The sequence below is a fragment of the Phoxinus phoxinus genome, assembly GCF_949152265.1.
Source record: "Phoxinus phoxinus genome assembly, chromosome: 13".
NCBI classification, from domain to species: Eukaryota; Metazoa; Chordata; class Actinopteri; order Cypriniformes; family Leuciscidae; genus Phoxinus; species Phoxinus phoxinus.
This window is the reverse complement of record NC_136888.1, coordinates 19934672-19954855: the sequence shown is the minus strand read 5'-3', so window position 1 is coordinate 19954855 and position 20184 is coordinate 19934672. Positions and strand designations below refer to the sequence as shown.

At 37.2% G+C, this 20184-nt stretch overlaps 1 protein-coding gene across 13 annotated transcripts in view; it reads left to right on the top strand.

Annotated features, from left to right (window-relative positions):
• Window positions 1-16621, top strand: part of wdpcp (WD repeat containing planar cell polarity effector) — a 101028-nt gene extending 84407 nt beyond the window's left edge. For 11 of the 13 annotated variants that reach the window (XM_079633828.1, XM_079633831.1, XM_079633832.1 and 8 more), the window contains 8 exons: window positions 1977-2165; window positions 2848-2971; window positions 3150-3213; window positions 8834-8936; window positions 12442-12544; window positions 15269-15360; window positions 16080-16108; window positions 16325-16621. In XM_079633828.1, the coding sequence (XP_079489954.1) occupies window positions 1977-2165; window positions 2848-2971; window positions 3150-3213; window positions 8834-8936; window positions 12442-12544; window positions 15269-15360; window positions 16080-16108; window positions 16325-16372 (752 nt within the window). In that variant the 3' untranslated portion in view covers window positions 16373-16621. Of the gene's footprint in view, window positions 1-1976; window positions 2166-2847; window positions 2972-3149; window positions 3214-8833; window positions 8937-12441; window positions 12555-15268; window positions 15361-16079; window positions 16111-16324 lie in introns of those variants that run through there. The other 2 variants (XR_013800106.1, XR_013800107.1) reach the window with 2 other exon arrangements.
• The last annotated feature ends 3563 nt before the right edge of the window (window positions 16622-20184 follow it).

Sequence of the window (20184 nt, the reverse complement as noted above, 5' to 3'; positions counted from 1 at the left end):
TTGTAGCTGTGATCAAATAAACACAGCTTTGGTGAGCATAAGAGACTACTTTCAAAAACCTTACAGACATCATAATCATGTTGTAAAATTAGTGTTTATTTGCCTTCTCATTTCTTCGCCTTCTCCCTTCTCACTATATAACCGTATTGATATCAGCTGTTAAAAAAAAATCCATATCAGTTGACCAATAATTTATGCATTCTGATCAGTTAAAGGAAAACTCATCTGTTTGACCCTTTTGTGATTAAAATGGTGTTTGATTGTCTTGCCAGTAAATGCACGTTTGAGAAGCTTTGTAAACAGTAGACTGTACATCCATTAGCTGAATATCCGTCCAGCTGCTCTCACTATCCCAGTGTCTGATTGATTCTCTGCTGTATGTGGCTTTTTTTTTTTAAAGCATCCGTTGTTCCTTCCAAACGAGGGCATTTTATTAATATTGATTTTAATTGATATCTCAAAATGATGGCCTTTTGTGCCTTTCCCTAGGCGCACTGGCGTGAACTGATGTGCACTTGCATGAATGTACAGAGGAGTGCAATGGCTGATGTCAAGATTTTCAACTTCATAATACATTACATTGTTTCTCGCTGAACTCCATCATATGCCTTCAGGATACTTGGAATCTATGGCACAAGTTGCATGGAATTATTTTGCATCCTATTTAGAAAAAAGCCATTAAATGCACAAGTGTGACCATTTGTCCATTTTTTAATTCATTTTTTGTGTGAATCAGAGATGAAAGCCATCGGTTGCCTATGATTGTGATGTATGGCAGTGTTTTTATGGGTTTCAAAACAAATGCTCAGAGGTTGCAAGCAATTGTGAATTTTACAGATTTTTTTATAATTCTATTGGTTACCGTAGACTGCACTTCACCAATTAATGAGATTTCCATTAAATTTAATTTAGTAATCTTGCTTTTTTGTTGACATTTGTAGGTAAGAGCTGACTTTTTTTTAAATTCATTCATATACCAGCAGCTGCCTATTATCTGCCAGGTTTTTTATTATTTTATTTTTATTTAGTTTTTATTGGCTGGTGTTGTTGGTTAATGTTGTCTTTTGTTGTTCTACACTTAATTTGATTGATATTGCCACATGATGTTGTAAGAGTGGATGACATCACCTGAACTTGCCACACCTTGAATCTTATAATTCTCTAAACTAACTGACAGCAGTATCCACACCAACGGGTACGTTTAACCTGAATCGACTGCATTTGCTGTCACACACACACACACACACACACACACACACGCACACACACACACACACACACACACACACACACACACACACACACACACACACACACACACACACACACACACTCACACACACACCTTTCAACTGTGCTACAGGGAAAGAGCACAGACTGAAGATCGATCCAAATGTCAATGGCAATCTTACAGAGCGCCGACTCTAAAGATCTCCAACCTCATACGATCCAGAGCTTGCACAATCTCTCTCTTTCTCTGTTACTTGTAATTGTGGAATTGTATTTTCAATTATTTTTGCCTTTTTTGTGATTTTTTATTTATAGTATATTAAAAAGAGTACAGGATTAAATGATGTAGACAAGAGTGAGGGAAAGTGATTGGAAAACATGGCTTAATGTGCCCGAGCATGACAGTTGCCATTGCAGTGCCATTGAAAGTGATTTTGGAGAAAGTTTGCTTTTATGATTATGGCTTACAGCTTATGAAAACCCCAAATTCAAAATGAGAATATTGTGAAAAGGTTTTCATAAGCTGTAAGCCATAGTCATCAAAATTATAACAAATAAAGGCTTGAAATATCTCACTTTGCATGTAATGAGTCTATGTAATATATTAGTTTCACCTTTTAAGTTGAATTACTGAAATAAATGAACTTTTGCACGATATTCTAATTTTTCGAGTTTCACCTGTATGTCATCTTGTCCTAATGAAGCCACTTAATAATAAACAAAAAGAGTATTTGTTCTATGTGCAGGTGTGTTTAATGGTGCTCAGCTTGGCCCAGGCGATCTGGTACAGCACCGTTTGCGCTGCGAGGAGGTGGATGCAGCACTGGGAATTCTGGGTAATATGGACTGGGCCATGATGGGAGCAGAGTGTTACAGGTCACTCATTTCCATCACAGATCACCTGCTGAGAAAACCACTGGACCAGCAGACTGAAGGTAAAGACTCAGACCCTACAGGCTTTGATTTCTGTTTCTGTACAGAGACTGAACTAAGTGCACAATAAACACTAGAATCAAAAAGGTCTTCTTTGAACTATTTGGACTATTTGAATCACGTTATGTGCTCTGACAAATAGGACAATGGAGCACAAAACCATGTTATGATGGATTGAGAATAAATACTGACTGTGACCACAAAAGTATTTGGACCACTTGTAAAATATCAACAATTTATCAAATCAAGTTGCATTGTTTTAAATGAAATCATTGTTTGGTCAAAAAAAACATTTCACAAGTAAAAAAAAAAAAATATATATATATATATAATGAATTTATTATTATTATAATTTGAAAAAAATTAAACCACACACACATACATACAGTATTTTAAAAGTAAAGTATTTTAAGTATTAAAAATGGAACATTAATTAAAAAGTTTAAATTACTGTGGTTGTCAAAAGTTACCGGTAGTTGTTCTTTATCAACATTCATGGCTAATGTTATGAACTAAATGAATCCACTAAGTCACTTTGTCACCACCTGGTTAAAAGTAACTGAAAAAATGACTCATCATTTGTTTGCAGATTCAACCTTTTTGATATTTTGTATATAATTGAATGAAAAACGTTTGGGCCACTGAGTATACATATTTGATCCTGTCAAATGTGTGTGGTTGCAGGTCAGTTGGAAGCGGCTCTGGGGCTGTTTTACACTCCCTGCAGACCCCTCTCAAACACTGTCATACTGGAGTACAGAGACCCCATCAGCAGATACGCCAGACGATTCTTCCATCACCTGCTCAGGTACACACATAACACACACTCTACACTGTTCACCACACCTACTGCGTGTGATGGTGTGTGTTCCAGATTGGAATGGTTTAATGTATCCTCTTCAATTAAAATAATCATTAAATAGAAATCACCATTCAGTCTGGAGTTCATAAATGGCTATTTAATACTTCTGACTTTACTCTTCCAGACACCAGCGGTTTGAAAACGCCTTCTTGCTGGCTGTAGATATCGGAGCTAGAGATCTGTTCATGGTGAGCACACACTTTCAGACATGCACTTACTGCCCCGAAATGTACTTGGACTTTTCCAGGGATTCCCAAACCTTTTTTATCAGCCAAACCTGTAAAATATAATATTTAAATAATAAAATGTTCCCGCTTCTCTTATGTTAGTTAATGGTGACATTAAATGCAGGTAAACAAACAAAATATTTTATCTTTTGTTTTATTTAAAAAATGATTTATTCATTTTAATTGTATGTTTTTATGATTGTTTTAAATATTAGATTTTCATCAGCACCTGCCGTTCCCTCACAAACCCCAGATTGGGAAACCCTGCATTAGACAACCATAAATCAGACCAAGTATTTTTAATTTCGGTAACTGCAGTTTAACTTAAAGTAATGACTAAAAGTTGACAAATTGCAATGACTTTTCGTCAACTAAAACTAGACTAAAACTATGAAAGACAAAATGACTAAAATGTGACTAAGACCAATAAACATTTTCGTCTGAAGATGAAGACTAAGACTAAATCAAAAATGGCTGTAAAAATGAACACTGCTGCATTGTAAAACTGTAGATACACTGTTCTAAATGAAGACAAAGTATTTGGACACTTTCTGATTTTCAGATGTTAGTGGATCATGTACATTTGTTAAGACTCTGTGAGCTTGATGAGACCTATCTCAATAAAATTACCTTGGTTAAAAAAATAAACATTTTATATTTTGGAGCTCATCATTATAATTGTGACTTAAGTGTCCAAGTGCGAATTTTTAATGGAACAAATTTGTAACAAAATATACACATTCAAAAGGTTCAGTGAAGAAATTGATACTTTGATTTAGCTAGAACACATTCAATTTAACACATTAAACAGTAAAGACATTATAATGTTACAATGTTCTTTCTATTCATCAAAGAATCTTGAAAAAAATGCATCACTGTTTTTACAAAATTTTGAGCATCACAACTGTTTTCAATATTAATAATAAGAAATTATTCTTTAGCCCAAAATCAGCATATTATAATGATTTCTGAAGGATCATGTGACACTGAATACTGGAGTAATAATGATGCTGAAAATTGAGCTTCGCCATCACAGGAATAAATTACATTCTAAATATATTCAGAAAGAAAACAGTTATTTTAAACGGCAATAATATTTAAAAATATAACTGTTTTTATTGTTGTTTTTGTTGATCAAGTGAATGCAGCCTTGTTGAGTATAAAACATTTTCAAAAATCCTAATGCCCCCAAACCTTTGAACATTTAGTACTTACTGTATGAAAATGTTCAAAACTGACTGGTAATCTGCAGGCAGAAAGCACAACTGAATTAATTTAACTAAGCTAATAGACTTTTCAAGAAAACGTATCAATCTGTGATTATTATTAATAAAATTATGAATTAATTGATCATTGTGACCGAGGTATAAAAGAAAAATCTGTTTCAAAATGAACTTTAAAATGTGTTGCAATTGCCCATGATAACAGTGTAGTTATAGGTGGGGTTACACATGCAGAGAGCTTTGAGACTGAGAGGCTCAGGGCAGGTGCAGTTTGGGATTGAGGCCCCTGGCCATGTCATGTCCCCTCTCTCCTACCATAACACGAATCCCAGAGACTCCAGAGAGCAACAGTTGCTAAGAGAGAGAGAGGGAGGGGGTGCGGAAGAAAAAGAGCGAGGGAGTCTGTCTTTCACAGCTCTCGTGGCTGGTACACTATCTTTTCTCTCCCTCTCGTTTCTCACTCCTTTAAATGGTCCTGTGTGTGTGACCCCTTTTCTAGGCCTCCTCTCTCCATGCCCGAGTGACACCTTCCCTATTAGCGTTCACACCGGCCGCTGTCTCTCTCTTTCTCTCTGTCCTTTTTTCTTGCAGTTCCTCTCTCTCCCTCCTTCTTTCACGCTGATCGCACTCGTTCCAATTCATTCCCCACTAAGTGCTGCTGCTGAGGGCCCCAATTGAAAAGGTGGAGCTCGAGCCACACAAGCCTGAAAGGGCAGAGAAGAGAAGGAGGGAGGGAGGGAGAGAGAAACCTGGATCTGTTATTCTTGGGACATGCACTGGGAAAACGAAAAAGAGAAAGGATGAGAGAGACGCAAGTGGCAAATTATGAATGGCCCATGAATATCAGTCCTTCTGAATCAACAAAGAGAAGTGAGAGCGAGCGAGCTAAAGGCAGAGAAACGGAGAGAGAGTGAGAGGGAGCTAAAGGCAGTGGCGTTTCACCCCACGGTTTTGGCTCTTGACTAATTAGCCACAGAAGTTAAATTAAACCAACCGCAGGAGAGAGGGAGAGAAAGAAAGAAAGAGAAAGGCAGAGAACGAGCGGGGGTCCTTGCTCCATCTGATCTGGTCCCCTCTGTGTCACAGAGGTCAGCTGAAACAAAACGGACGGAGCCCCACGTAAGAGCCCCCAGTATGAGTCGGGCTCGAGTCTCCATTGTCTCCGAACCAACAATGGAGCACCGAAAGAATTTCTCTTTCTTTTCTTTTGTAAGAAGCCTTTTGTGAAGTGAAGCACTTTGGTGTCGGAAGAAATTGGAGGGGTCGGAGTCACCCAAAGGGGTAGAGAGGAAGGGAGAGGGAGGGCAGGGTTGCCCCTCCACTCATTCACTGGAGTGTTTTGCATAATTGTTACATTCTATACTTGTAATTATCCTGTGATGTGAACCTGATAGTGTCTGCACTAATTCATTTAGCTGTATTTCGCTGACTTTACTCATTCCTCGCTCTTTTTTTTTGATCTGCCGATTAATTAATTAGATCATAATTGTGATCGTATGCTTGCTTTGTTGGTTAATGGGGCGTATGCATGTGCGCGTGTTTGCTGGATCGGAGGGGGTCGTGTTCATATCAACGATTAGACATGACGTGCGGCACTGAGCTGATATTGGCTGGTTTCTGTGTCGAGATGGATAATGAACTCTGTAAGACCCTCTCGTATCTGATAAACACCTTCCTCAAACACTCACGTGGATTACAGGTGTGATCCTCCTGAATTGTCTTCGCACTTGTGTGTGTGTGAGCGTAAATGCGCAATTGTGCATGTAACGGTTCTTTCTCCCTCTCTCACGCTCTGCTCCACTGGTCCATGTTAATTTTAAACTCTTTTCTGACGTCGAGCGAATATCAAGCTTCATCGCTGGACCAGCTGTTTATCCTGTCTCCATATGCCTCTCCAGTCAAAAATAACACTAAAAGGCCGTTTATCCGTGTTTGAGCTCTTAAAGCTCTTAAATAAATAAGATTAGACCAGATCCTGTGTCCTGTGTAAGCTGTGGTGAATAAGAGGTATAATATCTGATTTATGTACAGAATTATTGTCATCCCTCTTAGAAGTCTGGATTCACTCGCTTTTTCTCCGTCTGTCTCTCTGTTTCCTGGCCTTCCGTTCGTTTCCGATCAATCTCTCTTTCTGGCTCAGAAAGCATTATGTTCTGCTAAGCTGAAATAAAGGTCTTCAGATGCATTGCTAATATCCACCCTTTCGTTTTCCCTGTCAATTCTCCGTCTTTACCGAAAACACGATGCCCTTAGAATGCTCTCTCTATCTCTATTGTTGCATCTGATTTTTCCTCTTGTAAATGTGCTTATGGAAATGTGGGCATTCTGAAAATACACAGCCACTGAAAGTTCATGCCTGTAGCTGATTCAGGGCTCCAGACTGTGACTAAAATGTAATAAATCCTAATAATGATTTAAAATCGAAGGAAAACTTAACCGTGATAGCTGAGTTACTCAAAAAAATGCATAAAACAGTCTCAAACTCGCATGTTAGTTAGCGGTTTGAATCAGATTCAGTGAATTGACAATTGAGTAAGCCGTTGCTGAGTTTGCAGTTGACTACATTCAAAAATAAAACTAAAATATAAAAAAACAATCACAAACATTTAGCATAATGAGTTACGTGTGTAATGTTTAATCAATTGTAAGGGAATCGATAGTGAGGTTTAATCTAAATAAACTCAATATTAAAAAGTAATTTGTCGTCTTTTTTTTTTTTAAGATCGTGAGGTTATTGACTCTCATCCCTGAGCCTGTGAAGAGCTAAACCAAGTCCTGTTTGATGTTTATAAGTCACTCTGAAAAACTCCCCAACCCCCCTCATTTGATCAGACTTGGAGAGACTGGTTGACAAAACAGGCATTAGTGCTCTGCAGGTCTGACTGTGCTGTATTCACCCTCCCTGCATCTTGCCGCAGCTCTGACTGATGTCCCTGAAGCGGAAGGATGGGTTTAGCGTTTAAACGGACAGACAGAGAGAGGATCTTATTAGTATCAGAGTCAGCACTGAGCTTCTCTCACAACTTTCACTTTAATTTACCCATGAATGGGCCCCTCCAAGATGGTCAAATATAGTCTGTCAATTACATTATTATAAGTTCTTCCAGCATGTCCAAACATCTGAGGATCTTCTCTACAGATACATAAGGATATTCTGTTGACTGAGAATGTTTTATACCACATTTTTTGAACTATACTGAAGATATACATACTATATCAGGTTCATTTTAGATAGCTCTAGCTCTTAAATTTAATTGGCGGGTTAGAATAAGTTAAAAAAATATGACCAAACATGCCAGTTTGCAAGTTTTTATTTTATTTAATTAAATTATTTAATTTTACTTATTAATTGTATTTTATATTTAAGTTTAATTAGAGTTATTATTCTCCTATAACTGATAAATGAACTATTGCTTGGCAAAGGTATTGTTTATTGTGGTTGTTATTTTTAATTAATACTAACTAAAAACATTTATAATAAAATATTACTAAACTAAATATTTTATCATATATGCCGTTGCCCCGTTTTGTGAAAGCACCAAATAAGCATTCTATAGTGAATTTACCACTGTGTTGGTAGGCCTCTCTTTCTTTAGTTTATTGCTTGTTTGACATATATGATAGTTTTTAAAGACTTTTATTTGAATTCACCAAAGATTTCTGTGGTCAGTGAAGCACATCTAGTGTCATTGTTCACACAGACTTTCTCTGAGCAGTCAGATGTGCTTTATCTTTGTTGTTAGTCTCAATCCAGCATCCATTTTGGTGGGACTAATGGTGTGACATTTAAAAACATGTTTGTGGGTTAATGGAGGTCTCCTGACTGCATGAGGCTGTATAATAGATATATTATAGTCTATTCTCTGGGATGAGAGGGCTCATATTTAAGAGAGAGAAAGAGCAAGAGCGAGTGTGTGAATGTGTGTGCGTCACACACCCACCTGCACGTAATGACAATAGTTTAAACTCTATTCTGACATGAAGAGCATCGCTCCTGCTTTTTAAAAGATGACACATGCCTTTTTTCCACATCTTTGTGCTTTTTGAAACCAGTATGATTGCGTCCGGTCAGAGTTCAGGGAGAAAGAGAAAAGGAGGGAGGACAACATAAAGGCGACTGAACAAATGAGCAAGACTGATTTTTGAAAGTTTGATACTTTTATCTGTTTTCCCCCCCCTCTGAAACTTCAAACAGGTTATTTAATCTATTCTCTCTCTCTCTTTCTCCCGCAGCCTCTATTCGCTGCTTCTCTCTCTTCGAGTAGAGCGCAAAAATGAAAAACGGAAAAAACTGAAGTATTGTCATGTGAGCTGAGATTAATTTTAGATTGCTCTGCTGTTCTGCTTTACCTTCAAAGGACCTCCATTACGTGGCAGCAGATAAGGGTGAGGTGGTGTTAGCCGCTGTAGCCAAGAAGAAGGCTAATGAAATAGACGCAGAGGCACAAACATCGGTACCAGGTGAGAGAATTATTCACATAATGTTAGTTACAATAAAAATGATCCCAAATCTCCTAGTGGTGTATTAATAATGTTTTGTGAGAGCAAATGATCACTCAAAAACACTAATTATCTGCATGTTTTCATTTACTCGTTTAGAAAAAAGAAGCAGAAAGGTACAATTATTTAAAGATGAACTGTTTTCAAACAGGTTTCCTGACCACTCCCATTGTCTTTCATTGTTTGAACACACATTTTAAGCTGGGATGGGTGAGATTATTTTGAGACTGAAAAATCTTTTATCTTAAAAATTCATAATTTGCAGCTGTTGCATGTGGCATGTTGTTTTCTAGCTCTGAGTTCAAAACATGTACACTGTTCATTTCATTGTCTTTTTAATGATATGACGTAAGACACATGTGACCCTGGCCGTGGCACCACTGGGAAATTAAAAAAGCCATTAGGTTTCATAATGTTTAATCGCTTATGTAATTATATTTTACTTATTTAAGTTTTTTTAACACTGTGCGCAGATATAGAGGAGAGTTTGATTTGTTCACGTTGTTGTTTGGCTGCATAGGACGGGTTTAAAGTGCATTGACCTCAGCTCTAATATTCTGTTTTCTACTGACCTGATGAGGACGTCCTACGTGCTGCTCTTCAGCGATGTTCAACACATATTTCATAGGCCAACAGGATGGGCAGACATTAAAAGGAGAAAGGGCATAGAAAGAAAGGAAAAGCAAGTGGGAGATGAGGGACGGACAGAAGTAGTTCAGCTAACAGGTGTACAGAAGAGACAAGGGAGGTGTTTAGCGTCTAATAAGGGGGTGAAAACTTGAGGGTGTGTGTGTGTTTCCCACCCTGTCTGCCCATAAGCCTCTTAATTATGTCCTTGATGATTTCCCTGCTCTCTCACCCCGAGCAGACCTTAGCCTTGGAAGGAAGTGCTTAAGAGCGTGAATGTGAAATGAACAGATGGGCAAAATAGTCAGTTTGAGGGCATTTTACCGCTGTTAATAGTTAAAATGTTACAATTAGAAGTCATTGCTTGTGTTTTTTTTATAGTGCAAGATACTCTCTCTCTCTTTCTCTCTCTTTCTTTCTTTTCAGTCAACTCTGTGTAGGTTTTCGGGTCAATAGCTTCTTTCAGGTGCTGATATTGCCTGTGTGTGTTTGTATGCAGGGATTATTGAGGAATAGAGGAATATTTACAGGAAATTCTGTTGGGCAGCGTGGAGGATCATAAATAGGGAATGAGAGCGGTAGGATTCTGCTTTGTGCTGTGCATTAAAAAGACAAGGTGTCTTGTTTATATTTGGCCAGCCTGAAGCAAACGTCTCACACTGTCAGCCAACCATGACTCTAAAGGACATACGCACACACACTAGAAATTCAAAAGTTACTTAGTATTCACACATTATATGGTCGTTCTCATAAATAAAACAAAGTGTCAAACAGCTTTAAGGGTATTGTTCTGTTGTAGCTGCTTCTGGGTGATTATTGACTATTTTGCTGTGCTGCCTAGTCTCTTAAACCAATATACGTAATAGATAGGACTGTGCCAATCTATTAAAATATGTAATCAAATCAATTACATGATGCACTAAATATCCACAAATTAGTGCTGGGCAGTATAATCTGAAAATCTGTATTGTACTGTCTGGAGTTCATAAAAACATTGTATGGTCAAATACTTATTTAATTTAAACAATGGTGGTTATCAAATCAATTTAACAACTTAGTTTATCTTTTTAAAATGTAATTAAATTAAAATGGTAATGATTCTTTTTGTTTTTTTTGCCAAGTTTACGGTTTAAATTAAAACATGTATGAAAACTTGTGTAATATTCTGCAAATATTCCTCTACTCTGCAATAGTAATATATTTGTTATAATTTCTTCAAGTTAAACCAAACTTTTATTTTGACGTGTTGTCGTGAAGACCTTTGAGTTTCTGTGTATATGATATGACGACCGTTTCATCCAATAATATGGTGAAATGCTTGTAAAGTTAAAGGTAGGCTAGGCAATGTTTTTCATAAACACTTTTTGTTATACGGGTTGAAACTGTCTTCACATCCTAATAGCGATCAATAATAGAAGAGGTCTAAATATTAAAACATTTACATATGTTCTGTGGAAGTCTCAGAACCAAAAAAAAGTTTGGATAAATGCAGGCATGCAGCAATTGTGTTAGCTATGCATCAGTATGGCTGTATTTGAAAAGTACATATTGTACATGAAATTGAAACCACATCGGTTGGTTGAACCATATTCCACCATATTCCAGCATATCCTCGTACCATATTCATATTAAAAGTGGATTTAAAATCTACAGCAATCAGTAATATATATATATATATACAATGATTCTTCAGAAATCAGTCTAATATGCTGATATAATATGCTTTAATATGCTCAAGTAACATGTATTATTATTGTCCGTGTTGAAAACAGTTGCTGTTTAATATTTTTGTTGAAACTGATTTTACATTTTTCTTCCCCCAGAAGTTTAAAAGGACAGCATTTAATTGAAATAGACATATTTTGTTACATTACAAATACAATTTCTATCACTTTGATTAATTTAATTATAAAAATCTTGACACCCCCCTTTTGTTTTTTGTTTTTTTTTGTTTTACTATTACAACAAAGAAAACAACAGAAGAAAGGGGGGGGGGGACTTTTGGGGGAGGAATGGTGATAATTCAAAGGAATTCAGTCAACAGTCAAAATTTGAAGGGACTGAAGATATGTTGAAAAATATGAAAAATGGCAATTTATCATAAAAAGAACCATACCTAGCATGACCCCAAACATTTGAACGGTAGTGTGTGTATATATAGAGATGATTCATTTTTAATTGATATGAATGTATTTATATAATATAAATCAATCACTACTGTTATAGAAATTCATGTGGTAATGAGGCTTGTAGGTTGTCGTGTCAGAACAGCTCTTTTACATCGATGGTCAGGAATCAAGATTAAATTGCAGAATTTTCATTGTCATTTTCTTATTCACTCAATGAATGCATTAAAATAACAGCCCTAATAATGTTATTTTCCTTGCATTTTTTATATTCTTGAACTCCCTACCTTGTCTGTCTGTCTGTCTGTCTGTCTTTCCATTCTTCCACCGTTGCTTTGTTGTCACAGAAGAGGATCAGTGTCCACTATCTCATTGAGGAGTGTGTTGATTTGGTGAGAGAGGCAATTGTAAAGGAGGACTCTGAGAAGAGCGTATGAGAGGGATCATCTTATAGCTCATGAGACACAGACGCACACACTGCTGTGCTGTAGGGTGTTCCCTGAGATCAAGTCTCACTTAGTGTCTCTTGTAATATGTAACCTTCACTGTCTCTGTCTGGGAGACTCATGTACTAGACGCCCATGTTTTACACTATATGTCATGTTCTGTCTCTCTCTCTCTCTCTATTTCATAGAAGAGCTTCTACATTTCAAAGATTCTTCATGTTAAACTGTTTTCCTCGGGGCATGGTGGGATGTTGTGTGTGATTTCAGATGAGTGTCAGTCAGCATACGGAGGGCAGAGTGGAGTCAAGCTCCCACCAACCAGCAGCGACAGACATGTTCACGACCCCAAACGCTGGAGCACTGCATCAAGGTGTGTGTGTGTGAGTGTTTTAAATTAATAAGTCTAGATTCAATTGTTAGCTGATACATTAGTAATTGCGTTTCTTGAAATGCCTTAAACTGGTGCTGTAGCAGTGTAATTTGAGTGCATTTCTTAAAGGGAAAGTTCACCCAAAAGTGAAAATAATATTACTTACTTGCCCTCATGTCATTCCCATCTTTATGCTGTTATTTATTTCTGTTGAACACAAAATTCGGCAAATAATCTTCATAAAAGTAGTCCATACAACTCTTGTGATGCATAGCAAGAGTTGTGAAGCCATACACTTTATGAAATGTACTGTTAGACACTATTTCATAATAATACTGAAAACCACCCTGACCGGAGCATTGACTCAGTGAACTGAACCTGAGAACCGACTAAGAATGAATCATTCAGTTCGATTTGTGTTTTGAATCAACCAGTTCATTAAAAAATAACTTATTCTAACAAAGAAATCTATTGCTATATGGCTTCACAAGACTTTGAATAATATAGTGAATATTGTTTTATGAAGTACTTTTATGGGGGATTTTTGTCTCTTTTGTAGCTTGATAGAAGTAGTAATTAAATGTAAAATAATTATGTGAAGCTTCTTCAAATATCCTTTTATGTTCAAAGGAAAAAACAACAGCATATAGCTTTGGAAAAACATGAGGGGAGTAAATAATGACAGTATTTGTATTTTGTGAACTATCCCTTTAAACTTACCCAAGCCATATGTGGACTCGCTCATTTATATTAACACTATAAATTACTATAAGTTCCTTTTGTTTGAGGTGTACCATAAAGCTTACATGATAAAATGTTTTAATATGTATGTAACTGTCTGCCATTTGTTTATTTGCCAAACAATGGTAATTTTCTTTGAATCTGCTAGTTTGGTGTGTTTCGGGTAAGCGTATCCACAACAGCTTTGGCGCCTACGCTCTCTTGTTATGTATCGTCATCGTTGTCCTGCGTTCTCATTGGTTTTCTGGCAAATGGGGGATTTCATGTGAGCTGTTCGCGAATCACTCGCCCAAGCGGAAAAAATGTGCTTTTTGCTGCCAGATCTCGACCAACGAAAATCACATTGTATTTGATTCAAAACTAACTAGACTAAATCAAAAGAACAAAAAAGTCATAACTGAAACTATTTTCACAGTATTTCATTTTCTCCAAAGGGAAATAATTTTTTTCAAAAACTTAGTATTAAAGACAGACATACTGTTAGTAGACATACTCTATCTATCCGGGTTTTTTAATCGCTAGTATATGCTTATTTCTTATTGACATAACGTGCCACCCAGCATACCGTTAAAGAAGTCACCGCTCGCCACTGCGAGAGATATTTTAAGCAAACACCCATTCTAACTCTTCTAGTGTGTGTACTTCACCCAAGTTTGGCCTGGAGCATCACAATAGGGGTGTAGAGTGGATGTGTGTGTGTGTGTGTGTGTGTGTTACATGAGGATTGTCCTATTGTCTTATCCTCTCTCTGCTTCCATTGCTGCTGACGGAGGGACCATTGACTCTGTGCTAACTCTCTTTCTTTCTGTCCCACTTAAGCTCCCTCGATCTCCTTTAAATCCTCCCTCTCCCGTCAGCCAGTTACGAGTGGACGGCCCAAAGAGGATGGGGTGGGATTAAAGGGTTTTTAAAACATAAAATAAGGAGTTTGGGGTAATTTGGCAGCCTGAATCTCAGTTTACAGGCCTGCACTGCTGCACGGCCGGATGCAAGACATCAGAGGGAGATGCTCCCACCCAGATAAATAGCAGTCAAGAGAGAGAGGAAATCCTCTTCTCATTTTTCCCTTTTTATGTTTGTTTTTTTGGAGTTTTTTAAATTCTATTTAACCAGACTAATCTGGTCTCCGATGAAGTTTTATTGTTCTTTATGCTGAGCCAATAAGGCTTAGAGACACTGATTCGAGCCTCATGCCTGCGTTGTGCTGGCAAAGAAAAAAAGATGGGGAGAGTGAGCGAGAGAAGGAGTACAATGACTTGGTGGCATCACCGTCGCTTGTACTAAATCCAGCCCTGTGCAGGGAGAGAGGCAAAGATGCGGATATCTGGAAAACATCCCGAGTCTGACACACATCTGTTAATGTATCCTTTTATACTCTCACACACACACACACACATACACACTCAGAGAGACACACTCCAGCTCTTGGACTCGTGACACTTTTTGCATCTGAGTGCATCTGTACATGTGTAGCGATGTGTATGTGTTTGTTCGCTTGTTTGTATGGTGTGGGCTGCGCCCCGTAGGCCTCTTTTTCTCCTCCTCCCTCGATTCCTTGTAAGCGGCGTGCATCACTAAAGGAAATAGAAAAACCACAGAAATTGGACCCCATCTCCATCGCCAGTCGCCGCAGAAAAACCCAAATCGCACAGCCCACAATACGACTGATAACATTCACGCTGTCTTACACGCTTGCTGGATTTGACGGCACGGCGTACGGTGGCGGCGGTTCGTGTTTTTTGGAATACCCATGAATCCCTGGGAAAGGCCTGACTCCCACACATAGCCGCTCTGTGTTGACTTGATGCTGTGTGTGTGTGTGAAAGAGATCCAGGCCTGTCTGCTGTGAATGTACACTGAACAGGATAGTAACATTTCTCTGAATGCAGAAGACTAGAATATTTCCATACAGCATTCACTATTAGTCTGATAGTATTTCTTTACTCATATTTTTAGTCATATATGATAAACTTGATTCCACAGGAATAGGGCTCCAGAAACGTCGACTTCTGAGGCTGTGGATGACCTCTCTAACACCCTGACCAGTCATCGCACCTGGCCTTTGAAACACACAGGTGTGTTCTTTTGAATGCAGCTCCGTTTAAGTAAATACTGCTCTCAAAGTAGATACAACAGTAACAGGGTTGAATGAGTACATTGTTCTCAGTATTTGGATGAAGGCGTACAGCTTGTTTTTCAGCTTTATTGGCATAATTTATCTAGTGACTGTGTGTTTCACACAGAGCTCTACTGCCACAGATAATTCCTTCATTAATGCCCTGAGAGTGATATCTTCTCCTCTGTTTTGCCCTCTCAAAAATAGGTTCAAGTTGACTGCCTTTTTTTCTGCTTGTATTGTACTTAGCTAATCATCCTAAAACATGAATGTTTTATTCTTTTCTGTCCACAGAATAATTAAACTTTTTTTTTCCCATACATATTTATTGGACAGTACAGACTGTAGGCTATTACAGACATTTACATCAGAATTTTAATACATGCATAATCCTGAATGCTAATGGCACAGTGATAATTTAGCATGGAGAAACCCTCCTCCAGTTGAGCCGCAGAGGATGCTTGAACTCAACACTTCCGCCCACTCGTACCGTGCTCTTACTGTGTTACTGAGTGATTGGTGCTCGGGCTGATCACCTGATTCAGGTGTGACTGCTGCGACACTCAAGCCGACGTGTCGTACAACTTTTTTAAGACTTTAATGTGATGCTCACTTCACATGTAACACTTGTATGTGAGTATTATTTTTCTTAAGTTTGATTTTTTTCTCTCTCTTTAGAAATCACCCTTGTTGACCGGAACACACAGGTATTGTTTTAAATTTTGATCGTATTATTGTATATTTCTTATCTTTGATGATGCACTGTGATACAACTTTTTCTCTGAGCATTATTTACAGTCCTATATCTGATGAATGTTGACAAAATATGATCTATTTCTTAATATAAATATTTGTAATAATTGATATTACTGCGGTTAATGCTGATACTTGTAATGATTATATTCTTATTTTGTGACTTATAGGTGCCTGAGGAGGGGAAACTGAAAGTTATTCATTTTGGTTTAGTCTAAATTAGTACAATCAATGCTATTAATATTTTTTTTAACAATAAAAAAATTGTTTAACTAATTAAATGTGCTTAACCTCTAAAACTACTTTCAAATAAAACATATTTTTGCAATTCTTTTGATTCTGTTTTAATTACTTTTATAGCTTGCACAGTATTTGTTAAATAATTTCTTGGAAAAGGGGTCTTAAGATCCTGTTTATGGCCAGTACTGTACAGCCTTGTTGAGTATATATATATAAAAACACAATTTAAACATATTTTCCATGGTTATTTCTTGTTCTGTTACATATACTCCCTAACCATTCTGGCTCGTGCCAGTCACTATCACATTATCAGAATGGATGTTTGAGGGTCTGTGCAAACCGCTTTTTTTTATTTTAGTAACACTTGACTTTCTTTGAGCATGGTGGCACAGAGGCCACACTAGTATCCCTGTTCTTGATCACAGGATCAGTGGTGCGGCTTGTGGGCTGGGTTTAATTCTCCACCTGTTTGGTGTATGAGATTACATGCAGAAGAAATGCAGAGGGGATACGCCGCGCGTCTCTAAAGAGGAGGCTGCCGTTTCCCCCCACAGTCTTCATACAGCGGCCGTGTCAGAACTGTCGCCGACCTGCTCTCCGAACTTAATCTGACAGCACCCAGCCGTCCATAATCCCTCACTGTATCGTAATCTATTTACTCTGCATTCTAAGAGGATTTTCTTTTTTTTAAAGTATATGTACAAGATATATAAATATGAATTTATGCTGGAAATGGAGGAAGGGTCAGGAGAGGAAGCTTTTGTGTTGCCACCTCTGTTTTTATGTCTGTCTGTTGCCTATTCTTTGCACGGTTTAAGGACAAATCAGCCCTGTTGTCACCGTATCATTTTTAAGCATATTTTAAAACATTGCATTGCATATTATCTATTGTAATGTATACATTGCCCTTGATTTGTGCATTAAAACAATCAGCAATTATGATGATTGATCCGACAACTGATTGAGTAGTTTTCAAGAGGCATCTGTCTTTGAATTAGATTCATATTGTTGATTTTTAATAAGTCTGGCCTCCAGTCACTGATTGTGTGCCAGGAACCATTTTCAACAGCTCAGACTTAAGCTTAAAACTTATAATCACACAGGATTATTTGAGATCACAGTTTTTCTGTAAATGACAACCTTGTAATCCTGTGTCGAGTCAAACTAAGAAAATGTTTTGGATCTAACAGTCTTTCTGGCAAAATGCTGAAATTTGATTGGCACATCATTGGGTTTGATAGACGATGAGTTTCTTTTACAACATCCAGAATCTTTGTTTGCTTTTTTTAATGAGCAATGATAAAGGAGCTTAGATGTTTTGATCATGTTTGTGTATTTTGCAGTATTACATCAGTCTTATCCATTAGGTCATTCAATTCACACTTATAATATTCTCTTTTAATATTAATAATTAGAATTTTTTTCTCTAATGTTTTAGAATGTACCAGTGCAGATGTTTTTATGAGCATCAAGGGCCTGGCTCTGCACAGTTCATCAGAGGTCTTTACATCTAATTCAACCAGCTGTCATACACCAGATATTGAACAAATCTGCACAAACAAACAGCCCTTCACTGTTAGTGTTCATGTGCTGAATGGTTGTGTAAGCAGAGGGCAAACTGGTTTTCAGTCCTCACGCTCCCTGTTGGATCAACAGCCCGAGGAAGGCCTCGCGGTTCACCTGAGTGCCATCTTTCAGACGGCGAGGTGATGTCACAGTCTGGTCACTTGATAGGAGAAAAATGAACTTGACAAAATGTTCTCACCTCAATTAAGAGTTAATTAACTGTTCCCGTTTTAATTGGAGCCATTAACATCAATTATGTCACCACTGATTGCACTGTTTTGTCAACTAACACTTGAGTGGTAAAATAGTATTAGATATACATTAGAGATCCTATTCCGGTCTCTATTATTTTACAACACGATGTCCCAGTTTCACAGATTAAGCCAGGATAGGGCCTTGGTTCAATTAAAGTAGACATTTGTTTCTGCCTTAAATTGTTACATTATTTAAATGAATACATTGTTTGCTAACTGTGTGATTTGTAGGCTATGTGTATATTTCTGAAATACATAACTTGGACACAGTCACTTGTGATAACAGATCACTCGACAACAATGACACTGGTGTATTTTAAGATATGCCAGTGCAAGTTGCTTTCAATTAAAACAGCTCAAAATATGCATTTTAGTCTGGGACAAGCTTAAGCCAGGGGTTTGTGTTTATATTTATTTTTGTCATAAGGAAAGTCATTCAATATCAATATGATCCATTTAATTTATATTTATATATATATACCAAGTAGTTACTATTTACCTTGCACCCTCATATATGGGAGTGTATAACATCTTCAAAAAAGTTTTCAAATCATTTTTAACCAAGGCAATTTTTGTACAAATGTCACATTTTATATTATTTCAGCAAAACATATCAAGTCATTTTTAGTGTTAAGCCTACTCCGCTTGACTCAATGAAAAAATATGCCACTTTGTTGAAAAGGTCAGAATACTTTATTCTTAAAAATAATGATGATGATGATAATAAAAACAATGACTTCGAGACGCTCCTTTATATATAGGCTATATATATATATATTTATTTTTGTCACGTGACAACACAATGATTTCCTGCCTGTTGTTTAGGCTACGTCACACTGACTTTAAATTGACAAATATTTTACCGTTTATTATATATATATATATATATATATATATATATATATATATATATATATATATATAAAAATTCACTAATAAATTTTATTTTAAATTTTATTAATTTCATCTTTTTAACGAGACTTTTTGTAGTATTCTGAAGATATTATCCCACAGCGCAGACATTTCTGAAGGCCCCACATACAAAAAAAAAACGAATAAAAAACAATTAAAACGCTAAACAAGAAGTGTTTTCGCAAAACAGATTAGAAAAAAAATGAGCTTTCGCAGTTCTAAATATCTTTTTTATTTAAAATGCCGAGAAAAAGTTATAGTTTAGGGGCTATAATCTGTAGCTATAGCCTAAACTGTAGCCTAGGCTATGTATGGTCAGTTACTGATTTAATGATAAAGTTATATATGAGCTCAGCAAGTGTCCATCCTGACAGCCATAATGTCATCTGTTCCTAAGACCTCAGCGTCAATACTGTAGGAATAAATCCCTCTGGTGGTTTTCCCACCCTCAGCGTTTCTGTAACTCCTGGAGGCCTGGAGTCAGCATCTCGCCATCTCAGCAAACCCTTCGCTCATCACACTTCCGTTTTCCCATTAATGCTTTTGGTCGGTAATCTCTTATACAGTTTTCACATGTAATAATATGGTGCCAATTGTGGACGAGCCGTCCCACTCGGGTGACATTTGGACACACGAGCATATCAGCAAGGCAAGAGTGGATTGCTTCGTACAGCAGTAATGGAAGCGTCCTATCCGCCTCATGAGCTGAGAAAATTCCACATTTTGAGGACAGGTCATCAAACTATTCTTGACCGAGGGAAGTTAGCAGATTGGGCTTTTTGCTGCAATAATTCGATTTCGTTTAGTTTAAACAATTTAACACCGGTTTAATAAATAAGGGAAAAAATACTTGCAAGGGGCAATCTAAAAATAAAGCTTTCTCAGTGAATTGTAGGCTATTTGAGTTGTGGTAGGCTAGTAGTAGGCCTACTCAATCGGCAGTGAAAGGCACATGCCTTCCAGGTAGAAACTGATTAAACAATATCTTCTGGTTGAGTAGCCTAAATGACAAAATGATAGCAGAGATAATTTTCAGAACGGAAATGTATGTGAAAACA